At 41.5% G+C, this 13,390-nt stretch overlaps 1 protein-coding gene across 11 annotated transcripts in view; it reads left to right on the top strand.

Annotated features, from left to right (window-relative positions):
• Positions 1-13,390, top strand: part of FGGY (FGGY carbohydrate kinase domain containing) — a 468,943-nt gene that overhangs the window by 62,670 nt on the left and 392,883 nt on the right. For 10 of the 11 annotated variants that reach the window (XM_067006883.1, XM_067006892.1, XM_067006886.1 and 7 more), the window contains one exon: positions 5,992-6,080. The exons of the other annotated variant lie outside the window; for it this stretch is intronic. In XM_067006883.1, the coding sequence (XP_066862984.1) occupies positions 5,992-6,080 (89 nt within the window). The remainder of the gene's footprint in view (positions 1-5,991; positions 6,081-13,390) is intronic. 11 annotated transcript variants of the gene reach the window in all.

Genomic DNA, 13,390 nt, shown 5'->3' with positions numbered 1-13,390 from the left:
GAACTGTGTTATCTAGGTTACCAGGGCATCCTTCTTTCCTCCTTCTGCATTTTATTGTGCTTTAGGGAGGCAGACACCTGAACTAGCACTGGGCTGGGCATTAGAGATCTACATTTTAGTCTGTCTTTCCACTTAAGTGTTGTGTAACCCTGGAACAGTTGTGATCCCTTTCTGGGTTTTACTTTCTTAACCTGCAAGGTGAGGTTTATAATTTCTTGCCTTTCCCTTATTCTTTGCCTTAAAGAATTATACAGGTCAGATGAGATCATGCATGTCAAAGCGCTTTGAAACACGTGAAGCTCTGCAGTGGTAATTAGAGTGAAATCCGTTGACTTATCAGACACTCCACATTATTTCATTTAACCCTCCCAACGTCCTTTGAGGTAGATGCTAGTAATGTGGCGTTTGAGGAAACTTGGGCTTAGAGAAATTAATTTGCCTAAAGCTACACAGCTGGGAATTGGTGAGGACAGTAATCAAACTCAGGTCTGCCTGACTCCAAAGTTCTTAGGGCCCACATACCAAAGCCTTGTTTTCCTAATGCATGTGGTGTATCACATTCCCGGGCAAAGTCAACTTTGCAGAATACGATCCGTTTTCATGCAAATGATAACATTTTTATGGTTGGAAAATCTGTTCTAGTGTGGATTATAAATTTACCTTTCTGTACAACAGTAGAGCTTTAGGGGAGGTGTGGGAGGAAGATGCATATATGTATCCAGTTCTTGAAAATTAAATAATTTAAATTATACAATGGAATTCTTTCATTTTGTAAATAAATTCTCTGAAGGTACAGTTAAACAAAACCTTCTTTAAAGGGGGTGATCTACCTTGTCATTTTAGAGTTTTGTTTTTTGGGTGTCATTCTCAGCAGTAGCATAAACATTTATCCTACTTGACCTTTAGGCTTCAGCTCAAATCTATACTCCATGAAGTCTTTTTTGGCTACCCAGTCCCCAAAGCCCTTTCCCTTCTCTGAACCCTGTTTGTGATTACTTATTAGAGGCAGATAATATGGCCACACAAAAAATATGAGAAAGTTATGAGGCTGACTCACCAAACCTTGGTATCAGGCTCATTACATTATCATCATACATCATCTTATTAATTACCATTTCCTTTGCACACATCTTTCTCCAGCTTCATTGTAATTTTACTTTAAAAGAGTTTGACTTTAAGTTTCTTTATACCTCCTGAAACTTTTTGCATTTAAAAAAGTTAGCGGCTTTTTGCCCTCCAGGAGTTTGAAATTTGGAGATGGACTCAGACACATGCATATATAATAAGGACGCAGCAAGGGATGGAGGGAGTCACTGAAAAGGTGATATTTGAGCTGCATTTGAAAATCAAAGGTAGAAGTTTGATCATGAGAGAAGATGGGAAAGTCAATCCAAGTAGAGGCATCAGCCTCAACAGAGTCAGGGAGATATGAAAGAGTACAGTGCGTTTGGGGAAGAGAAAGAAATGAGGTGAGATCAGGGTGGGGAGTGATGAAGACAGGGGTGATGGGCAGTGAGCCAAGAAGGAGTCATACAAATAATGGCCAAGTTGGAGCTAAGTTATGTGTCCTGAGAGCCATGCCAAGGAGATAAAATGTGATTCTAGGCTGCAAGGAACTGTCGAACCATTTTAAACAAAGAAACGTCATGGTAAGTTTTAAGTTTTTAGAAAGATGTCAGTGGTAGCACAAACCTCTCAGTGTATCTGTCTGACTTAAAGTATCTCCAGTGTTTGGTCTTCTGTGGATGGGGGTATGAAACACAGTTATTTGATTCATTCTGGGAAGTTTCTGTTTGGGGATTACGACCCAGTCCATGTTTTCAGCATCATTTTTTTTTTTTTTAAAGAATGAAGTTGAGGATTAAGTTTCTTCCTGAAACATCTCTCCTTTCTGGGCCATCAGCCTGTGCCCTAATTCTCTGTCTTGAATATAGAGTGAGGATAAGGTTTTGCTTTTTTAAGGGCCATTGTGCTGGAAAACAACATCATGAATATTTGGAGTGTTCTGGCAGGACCACTTACTGGGAGGGAATTAGGGAGCTCTGCTCTTCCCTTTCATTCACTGCACACAACAGGGAGCCCCGATGGAATCCCGCTGCAAGTCATAGCAAAATACTTAGTTGATCCTCTTTTAATTGGTCATCCCTACTTTCCCATGCTGCTCCTAGACCCTCGCGTCTCCCAACATACATTGCAGCGTCTGCTTCACTTTACCCCCAAGTTCCCTTGGCGTCTAGAAGCCAGCAGAGACCTCACTGCCTCCCTGGACGTGGCAGTGAGAAGGAAAGGGAGGAAGCTCCATCTCTCTGCCCCAGGCTGGTGGGGTGGCTGCTGCCTGGCCTTGAACCTCAGATACACTACTCCACCTCCGCCCTCTGCCAAGACCCGCAGCTGTGTGTGCTTTGAGTGTGGTTTTATGAAGTAATAGATGATTAAAAAAGAGATTTGTTCTCTTTGGTGGCTTTCAAGCCTGAGGGATTGCTTAGCTCAAAGGATTGTTATTGGAATGCAGAAGCCTTTATTGCCAAGTCATACACCCCAATCACTGCTGATTTCTTTTTTTCTTGAAAAGACTACTTTTTGTTAGTTGCTTGGTAACTGGAGGAGAGGCTTAACTCCTTCGGCACAGAGAGCTTCTAGTTTGAACTGGATTCAGCACCCACATTATGAGATGCGCCTGAAGTTGGCTTGTGTTGGGGACCTGCTCTGTGTTTGCTCTAGCCCATGTACCATCTGTGCATGGAGGTTGTTATGAGGGATGTAGAAGTTAAGTGAGTTGCCCAGGATTGAAAGTGAAATCTCTGAAATTTAATAAAACATTAGAAAAAATGTGTTTTGGAGGGCTTTTCTTCTTTTTTTTTTCTTCTGTAAAGAATGGTAATAGCTTCCATCATGATGCTTCCAAAAGGCCAAAACCCACAGCTCTGCTAGATCTGGGAGTCTCAGGGTGGTGACTGTGGCCTGGGAAGGAAGGAACACTCACTTTAGAGTGGGAAGCCCCATGTGGTTTTGGCTTAAGGTCTTGTCATCCGAACCTCAGTTTCTACATCCTTCACATGCAGACTGTTGTGTATCACCTACAACCTCTGAACCATCCTGAGAATCCAATGAGATGAGGAACATGGGGGCACTGTCGTAAGCTGTGGAAGAATCTAAGAGGACAGTCGCTGTGCCTGATGCAGGCCCAGAGGTTCCAAGGATAGAATTAATTCAGTAAGATTGAGGCCCTTGGCTGGGACTCTGCTGGTTGGGGAGAGGCAGGGATGGAGAGATTTTCTCATAGAACTGGATTAAGAATCCATCCACAGGGGCTAATAGGCCCTTGGCCAATCTGGCATTTGATGACTAAGCACTTGTGAATCATGTAGCCCAACCTAAGAACACCATGGGAACCTCGTTGGTAGTGTCAGCATCTCCAAGTAAGGGATCGGGCTTCTGGAGGCATCCCTCCCATCCAGGCAAACGCTTTCCCCCTCTCCTTTGCTGGCTAAGCTGCAGACTTTGCTTTTGTGGAGAAGACAGGGAAAACTACTGCTGTCTTCTCCCCCAGGACCACATGCGTTTTTAAGGAAGCCTCACACTCCTAATATGATGCCATTTCTGGTCATTCATTCTATGGAGAGTTTGAGCCAGGGTCTCTGGCTTTGCTCAGTGAAGCTGGCGTTGTCTTAAGAAAAGATGGCGCCGCCAGTCTGCTTTGTCCCTCCTGCCCCCGATGCGTCTCTTTCTGGCCAGAGGCCTGATGCTGTCTCTGAGACATTCTGCCTGGGTTCCATTGTCCACAGAGGCTGTCTGCGTGGCTACAGGCTGAAAGCTCTCATTTTGCAAGGTCTGTAATGACTGTATACAAGATCTAACAGAAGCAGTTATTTTCTGAGTTGAGGAAGACTGCTTGGCTTTGGCTGGTAGCACTGATCGTTGCTGCAGTGGTTTCGTGGTTTATTTCTGATTGGCCTTGGATTTCTGAAGTCTTTAGAAGGAGGATGCCTTTTCTCCCTGAGAACTGATCACCGAAACCACAGAGCACATGGAAAGAGATTTGGGGGACTACCCAGAAGACATACTAGTAGCTTGACTCATAGTTTCAAAGGCTACCATTTTCTGACTGATCTATTAGCATATAAAGATACTGCTAGTTCAGAGCTACGTCTGGCATATTTAGTCAACTTTAAGTGTTGCTTTGTTTAACATTAAGACGTATGGGTGTTCAAAGGAAAGTTTAGCCCTTTCTAGATGTAAGTGCTCACCCAAATGCTTAGGAATTTAAAACAAACAACCAACAACAACAACAGAAAATGGGCTTAACACTGCCTTTTACATCTGAGCCCTTTTGATGTTATTATTGTTCTCATGGGACCCTGTTCCTGGGTTAATACTCAGTTTCTCTGCTGTGCGTGGATGTCTGTGTTCAGAGAGTGGTGATAGCGGAAGAGAAAATAGGAAGAACTCATAGAATTTGAGGGCAAATATAGATAAAGAATAATTGTATGTCTATAAAATAGATAGAACAGCAGTCAGGACTTTTGTGTTGTTCTAAGGAGGTAACACATGTGGAAACCCTTTGTAAACTCTGAAGCGCCTCTCACCTGAGAGAGATTGGAAGGTGAAACTGAGCAGTTTGTCTAGTTGTTCAACGCATATTTATCGAATGTCTGCTGTGTGTCACCTGCTAGCAGATACCAGAATATGTCTCTTTTGGATCTTCTGCCTTGTTGCCGTTAGGTTCCCAAAGATACTCATGTACTTAGGATACATTCCTTTTTGTTGTAGCCTCTTGGGGAGGGAATAATTGAAACCAGGACAAGGAGAGTTGCCTGGGTGGTAGGAAACCTTTCTTGCTTCTGCTTCTGTCTGTATTGCTCTTCTCTTTATGAAGTCCTACTTCTCCAGGTCCTTGGCAAAAAAATGGCCACTTCACAGTTTCCAAGTTTAGCTCACCTCCAATTCCACTCAAAGGCAGAAGTTAAATGACTGCATTTGGATCCTGATTCTAAATTCCTGGGAGAAGGAATCTGATTGGCCCAGTCAGGTCCCATGTCCACGCCTAGTCCAGTTAAGTGTGTCAGGGGGACTGGAGTCATGTGATTTCTACCTCACAGCTAAGGATCCAGTCCTGTGCCGGGGAGGAGAAAAGACAGTTGTGGGATATTACGGTGCATAAAACTGACAAGGTCCTTGACCTCATTGAGCTTACAATCTAGCAGAAGAGAAGGACATTATACAAATACTTGCGGGGTGATATGGTTTCTATGACAGCCAGACCTCACCTGAGGAGGAGATCCTGAAAGACCTCCCCAGGGAAGGATGGATTAGGTTAACCAAAGTGGGCAGAGCAACAGGGTGGTGGGTGAGGAAGAAGTGTCCTGGACAGAGGTGGCAGAGGAAGGAAAAAGCCCAGTGGCAGGAAAAAAAAATCTGACCACACTGGCAGTGTGGAAGAAATTGGAAGCAACAAATGTTTGAAAAAGTTACAAGAATAGCTTGATTCCGTACCATTCTCTCTGGCTTACGTTGGAAGTTTTTTGTGGACAGGGACTATCATTCGTGTTGCCTTTGGAACCAGTTAGCCTGGGGAGACTTTTTCATGGCAGGACACATTGCATTTCATCGGGTAATTTCTTAGTGTGGTTTTTCTCCCCGGTTCACAGCTGTTCAGCTTTGAAATCTTTTTATATGTCTTGAAGTGTACCCTCTTGCCCTTCACTGGAAAGATCGATTGCATACCCTTGCAGAATGTACTTCCTCCTGCTCCAGGTTGGCAAAGAGGAATAAAAGGGAAATTATAGTCGTTTTTGGAAGGATCAATAATTGCCAATTTTTCTATCCTGTATAGTACTACTTTCATATCACTCACCATTCCCAGACCCTGAACAGATGTTTTACTGGGCATTGTTGGCTATGCTTTTGTTTTGAAAATTTTGAAACACTGAAAGAAGAGAGGGGGAGGAAAAATAGCCCGTAATTGATTCTAATATGTATTTAATTTGGCAGAACTTGAGAGAGACTTGCTGGGATGAGGCGGGACATTTCTTTGATCTCCCAGACTTCTTATCGTGGAAGGCAACAGGTGTCACAGCACGGTATGTTAATTACGAGTTGGATTTTATTTGTGTTTATCCATTCTCAGGTGTCTGTCTGTATATATATATATATATATATATATATATATATACACATAAGACATATATATATATATATATATATATATATATATATATATATATATATTGCTTTCTTAACTCGCTTTGACTGGATGTACTGTTTGTACATCTGCATGCGATTTTGCGTACTTGAAACATCTTGAATCCATCTTCCACCTCCACTGCACATGCCCAAACACCATTGTTCCTATGAGGCCTGGAATGTGGGTATCCAAGGTGAAGACCATTCATTAAAATTGGACACATTTAAAGGAGACGTGAATAGTCCATTGTGAAATGTGACTATTTTTCCAAAGGCACTTTTTACATGATGAATAAAAGAAACATTTTTTGGCCCCTAAAATTAAGGCAAGAGTTATGTTTTTCAAGGAAGGTGATTTTAACTTTAACTAGATGGGTGTGTTAATGAAGCTGTTTTGCTTTTTATATCAACGTACCTGAATCATCCCAGAGTGTAGAAGTATGTGTATTGAAGTCAACAGTATTTCTCAAGAAATTACCAATATTATAAATAAGTTATGTGCTACATGTCAGAGACAATTTTAAAAATACTCATGGAGTGGGGCTTCCCTGGTGGCACAGTGGTTGAGAGTCCGTCTGCAGATGCAGGGCACACGGGTTCGTGCCCCGGTCCAGGAAGATCCCACATGCCGCGGAGCGGCTGGGCCCGTGAGCCATGGCCGCTGGGCCTGCACGTCTGGAGCCTGTGCTCCGCAACGGGAGAGGCCACAATAGTGAGAGGCCGGCGTACTGCAAAAAAAAGGGAAAAAATAAAATACTCATGGAGTGTGATTGTGGCTGCTACAATGGATATGTGCGCAGATGTGCATATATATGGACGGATTGGACATGTATTCTCAAAGCATGCAAACCTGTTCTCATCTTGACCTCAGATTTCAGGGGATGCACAAGGGGAGGGGGCAGTAGGGCAGGGAGGGGTCTTCTTATCTTGGAAATGACTTAGAATTGCATATGAGAAAGGGGATCATTTCCCAGAGGACCGATTAACCTGCATGAGTATGTATATATTTAGGTATATCTTAAAGTCATCTCTTTTAGAGAGGGCTAAATCCTCCCTATCTTCCCTTTTATTTAAACTCATGAGCAGCTGGGAATGGGAGTACCATTTTCCCTGTGCTCTTTCTGTCTATCTAGTTTTGTATGATTTGGACTATCCTTGTAGAGAGCTGATGAGAGTGTGATAGTTCATTTGGCAGCAGGGGCTTCCAGAAAGGAGATAATAGAAGATGTATTTCACAAACACATCATTCATCTTGTTGATTATTCTCTCCTCCCACTAATGAAATGCTAGGGTGGAGGGGATTCACATGCATATTAAAACGGCCTCAGTAAACCTCAGGTACTCATCCCTCTCTGGGGAGAGGGCTCTGCAGGAATAGTCTGAACTTTAACCCGGAAGGTGCAATTAGTCACCATTATATTGTTATCATCAATGGGGAGGGGGTTGTTTGGGTGAAGATCTCATCTGGACTTTCCTCTTTTGGTGTGATACTAGTTGTCCCGAGTTATTTCTGGAAGGACCTTTCTGTAGTTTTTTTCCCTATCTTTGTGCAGTAGTGAAGGAAATGTTTTGATTATTTTAGCCAAATGGACTTAGGAGTCAAAGCAGTGGGTATCGGTAACAATCCATTGGCCCACAAGCCTTGAGAACTCAAAAGCAGAACTACAGATGGAGGAGAACCTTGATTTTCCTTCTCTTTTTCCTTGGGTGTTAATCAGTCCAGCTCATTGATGCGCTCCCTGTTTTTTTTCTGATGGTGCTAGATAGTCTACACCTCCATTTCCAAGTGTCTAATGCCATATTAAGACACCAAGAATCCAGATTTTTGAAGCTAGCTCTGGCTCAGATAGATTTAAATGCATTGCCTTGCTTATCAACTGTGGAATTACAACATGGCTTATCCTCAATTCTGCCACACAAGAGTTTGGTGACCCTGGGAGTGGCCTTACCTTCTTTGAATCTCACTTTCCTATCTATAAAATGGGGATTGTGATACCAAACTAGCCTGATGATAGGAATCAGCCGAATCATTTATTCAAAGCCCAGATCCTCAGGGCTTCCAGTTTCAAGCCTACTGAATCAGAATCCCTATGGGATACCTGGGAATTTGTGTGATTAACACGTGCCCCAGGTGGTTATATGGTCAGGTAAGTTGGGACAACATTGCCTAACAGAATATACGTGAAAGTAGTATGTAAGGTGGTCCATACCTGTGAAGGATTGGACGTATTTTGAAAGGTCGGATGGATTTGGTAAATTAAAAGGTGGACAGCTTCTCGTTGGCCTATCAGAACATGCTTGGGGGCTTCCGTTGCCCACCTGTGACAATCTGAAATCCTGAGGAAGCAGAAACTTTAGTGCTCAGAAATGATTTATTGACTGTCCAGTCATCCCTGCCATTTTTTATTGGCTGAGACACTCATTACTCATTCTACTTTCCTTAGCATGAGTTTGCCGTCCCCTCCCCGCCCCTTGCCCATACTGGCCAGGACCTTCAGAGGCCTCCCCCTTCCAGCTTCACTCTCCTGGAGAGCTGAGTCTGTGGACCTTGGGCACCAGGCACCAAATTCCTCTTGTAAAGATGGTTGCCCTCTCCCAGGCACACCTCTCTCTTACATCTGTCTTTCTTTTTTGTTGTTTCCTCAATCTCTTCATTCTTTCTTCTCTATTTCAACCTGCATGATCAGGCGAAACAAGTAATCTCAGAGCTTTCTCAATTGGGGTAATGACAGTACTTACTCCATGGGGTTATTGTATGGACTGACTGAAGTGACAGAAGAACTTCCAACACAGATCTGAGAAAGTTTTTGAAGGAATTAGCTATTTTATTTTTCTATAAATTTATTTATTTACTTTTGGCTACGTTGGGTCTTTGTTGCTGCATGCGGGCTTTTCTCTTGTTGCGGGCGAGAGGGGGCTACTCTTCGTTGCAGTGCTTGGGCTTCTCATTGGGTGGCTTCTCTTGTTGCAGAGCACGGGCTGTAGGCTTGCAGGCTTCAGTAGTTGTGGCCCTCAGGCTCAGTAGTTGTGGCTCGCGGGCTTAGTTGCTCCGCAGCACATGGGATCTTTCAGGACCAGGGCTTGAACCCGTGTCCCCTGCATCGGCAGGTGGATTCTTAACCACTGCACCACCAGGGAAGCCCTAGCTATTTTATTTAGTTTCCTTACTCTATCGATTTTGGCAGGGAGTCTTTGCATTAAGTTTCTGGCATAGCGGAAAGAGGGAAATCCTTGTAGTCAGACTGACCTGGGTTCAATGTCTCTGCTATGTACTGTCTGTGAGAAGCTGGAGTAAATTACCACCCTCCCCCTCCCCCACCCCCACCCAAATTCCAGTCCTCATCTGGCTGTCCTGTCAGGGTTAGAGGTATTGTGGATAAAATGTGTAGCACATAGTATTTAAACAATTCACAGTTCTTTGAATGAAAAATCCCCATTGTCTTTCCATCTTCTAGAATAAGGAAGATGAGGGTCTGAGTTTGAATGTACGAATGCCAAAAAAACCTCTGGACAGTGGAACATGAACTTGGCATCCTCTGGGCCAAGGAGAGGTTCAGATTTGGTGTTTATCTGGCTCTTCTTGTGATTGTTTTGGGAGGCTTTGGGGAAATGGGTGCCAAAAAGGCTAGAGGGTGTTTTTTTTCCCTTTCTTTTTTTCTTTTTATTATTCTAGTGGAGTCATGGTTAAAAAAGTGATCAGATTTCACCTTGTCTTAAGCCTTCAGACTTGTTTTTGGCAGTGACAGTGTGTAAGAAGTCTTCCTCCTCCTCCTCTTATCTGTTTTTCTCTCTTCTCCTGCTTCCCCCCAACCCCACTTTATTTATTGTTCTTATCTTCTAAAATATGGCAGCTACTCTTGTTTTTCTGGGTCACTGAGAAAATCACCACTTTGGCCTATGATTAATTTGTAATTCAGCTCCATTCTTTCCATTATATTGATGAAAATAATTATTGCTATTTTTAAAAATAATAATTTATATAATAATCATCATCATCATTTATTGAGTGCATTCTCTATATCTGTGCTAACTTTTTAACAAATATGAACCCCATTAGTCCTCCCAACCATCAGTTAAAACAGGTGGTGGTATTACCATTTTGCAATTCAAGAACTAAAGCTCAACGTTTTAGTAATTTGCCACGTCCTAGCCTTTAGTGGATAACTGTCCAGAATTTTGGTAACATGAGAAGTGGGAAGTCAGAAATTTGAATAATAAAATTTTGTATAATCAGACAAAAACATATTCATATATATAAATCCTCCCTCTAAAGAGATTTGAGGTGACTGATAATAGAAGATGAAAGCAGTGATAAAAATATTAAAAAGTCACAATGGAGTAAAATATTAATAGAATAAGATAAAGCCAAGAGCTTCATAGAAACTATATGGTTTATCATAATTACTAATTGATTTGTTTCCAAGCTTCCTACTGGCCAAAGAAAAGGTGAGAATATAATCAAGATTAACTGAGTGAACACATAAGAGCCCAACTGCTGTTCAGGAGAAGAACTCCCTCTAACATTGGGGTCTGAGAGCAATTTCTCCTAGATTAGCAAGGGTTGGCAATAGTCTGTAAATTATCTAAAAGTATGTCCTTTGGAATTCAGTTATAGCTTCAAATAGACTTTATTTTAAACCTAGTTTTAGATTTACAGAAAAGTTGTGAAGATAGTATGAGAGTTACCATTTACTTGACACCTAGTTTTCCCTATTATTAACATCTTATGTTTGTGTGATACATTTGTCAACAATTGATGAACCGATGTTGATATATTATTATTAACTAAATTCCATACTTCATCATATTTCTTTAGATTTTACCTAATGGCCAAGATCCTATCCAGGATACCATATACATTTAGTCATATCTCCTTAGTCTCTTCTTGGCTGTGACAGTTTCTCAACTTTGTTTCTGATGACCTTGACGGTTTTGAAGCGTGGTCATATATATTATAGCATGTCCCTCTAATGGAATTTGTCTGACGTTTTTCTCATGATGAGACATGGGTGGTGTGTTTTGGGGAGGAAGGCTACACTGCCATTTTCCGTTGAGTACCATTCTCATCATGTCATATCATATCAAGGGTACATACTCGCAGCATGTCATCACTGTTGATGTTGATCTTAATTATCTGGCTGAGGTATTGTTTGTCAGGTATCTCCACTGTAAAGTTACTCCATTCCTCTTTCTATCTTGTATTTTTGGAAGGAAATCACCATGCACAGCCAGCACTAGGAGTAGGGAGTTATGCTTTAGTTCCTTAAAGATGGAGTTATCTACATATGTTATTTTGAATTATCTTTATAGAAGATTTGTCTATTCTCAATTCATTTGTTTTTATTGCTTTGTACGAAAAGAAATTGATTACTTGTTTCCTTATGCACAAGAGACAGTTTGGTTAGTTTGCTTTAGAAGTTATATGTTAGAATTTCTGAGTTTTCTATGGCATATGGGGAAACAGGGCTGAGTTTCTAGGATCTCAGGTTTATTTTTCCTTACATTTTGTATATGATATATTACTCCCCCCCCCACTACAATGTACAATTCTGTGATAGCTGTCAGTAAATATTCTATTTTCTACCTTGAGATGAATCTTTGTTCTTTAGAATTGTAATCCTCTTAAAATAGCAATTATTTTCCTGATTTGCATGGTTCTCTATGTGTGGGGTTTATAAGGGATATTATTATTCTGTTATTTTTCTTATGGTTATTTGCTAATCTGTCAAGAGAAGATTATGGCAGTTTACTGGTCCAGATCTATAGTCATTTTCCAAATATAATCTCCAGGATCTCAAAAATAGTATCATTATTTAATGACTCTTGTTACTGTATTTCATTTTTAAAATTATAAATCTACTTTATACAATTTATTTTTTTACTCTATGTGTTATTGTATTTTCCATATCAAATATTATCTGAAAACATGTTTTTGATACCTGTATAATATTCTATCTTATGTCCGTATAATGTCTGTGTTAGTTTTGCCAAGTTTTTAGGCTTAAAATGATCTCTTATTTTAATATGCATTTTCATTATTAAATGCAGTTACCTTTTCTTCTATTTATCAACCACTTGTTTTATTAATTTATGTCAATTAATGTCAATAATTGTATCTATTAGTATTACATGTATTGATTGCCTATTTATGTCAACTACTAATATTTATATTGGATTTCAGTGTTTTCTTAAATATTAGTGAGAATTCATGTTTTGTTTGTTCGTTATACTATTTTCCCCAAGGTGTTATTTTTGAAAAAAATTTAAAGCTACAGAAAAGTTGAGAGAATGGTATATGGAACACCGTATCTTTACCTCCATCAGCGGTCTCCAGCCTTTTTGGCATCAGGGACCTGTTTGGTGGAAGACGATTTTTCCATGGACCGGGGTTGGCGGGGGGTGGTTTTGGGATGATTCAAGTGCATTACATTTATTGTGCGCTTTATTTCTATTATTATTACATTGTAATATATACTGAAATAATTATACAGCTCACCATAATGCAGAATCAGTGGGAGCCCTGAGCTTGTTTTCACTTGCTACTCACTGATAGGGTTTGTTTTTTTGTTTTTTTGTGTTTTTTTTTGCGGTACGCGGGCCTCTCACTGCTGTGGCCTCTCCCGTTGTGGAGCCCAGGCTCCGGACGCGCAGGCTCAGTGGCCATGGCTCACGGGCCGAGCTGCTCCGCGGCATGCGGGATCCTCCCGGACCGGGGCACGAACCCGCCTCCCCCGTATCGGCAGGCGGACTCTCAACCACTGCGCCACCAGGGAAGCCCCACTGATAGAGTTTTGATATGAGTCTGCAAGCGATTGATTTATTATGGTCTCTGTGCAAATTTATCTGCTAATGATAATCTGTATTTGCAGCTGCTCTCCAGCACTAACATCACTGCCTCAGCTCCACCTCAGATCATCAGGCATTAGACTCTCATAAGCAGCACGCAGCCTAGATCCCTCGCACGCGCAGTTCACAGTAGGGTTCTCGCTCCTATGAGAATCTAATACCGCCGCTGATCTGACAGGAGGCGGAGCTCAGTAGCGGTCCGTGGCGCGGGGGGTTGGGGACCGCAGACCTATAATTCATCAATTAACGTTTTCGTTACATTGTGCTCAGAAGTGTTCTCTGACATGCATATATGTGTTTATTTTGCTGAACCATTTATACATGAATTGCAGATACCCCCTTCTTTCCTCATAAATTCTGC

This window comes from Kogia breviceps, chromosome 1 (genome assembly GCF_026419965.1).
Source record: "Kogia breviceps isolate mKogBre1 chromosome 1, mKogBre1 haplotype 1, whole genome shotgun sequence".
Taxonomy (NCBI): Eukaryota; Metazoa; Chordata; class Mammalia; order Artiodactyla; family Physeteridae; genus Kogia; species Kogia breviceps.
Note: the sequence above shows the minus strand (reverse complement) of the source record. Positions and strands in the feature narration are given on the sequence as shown.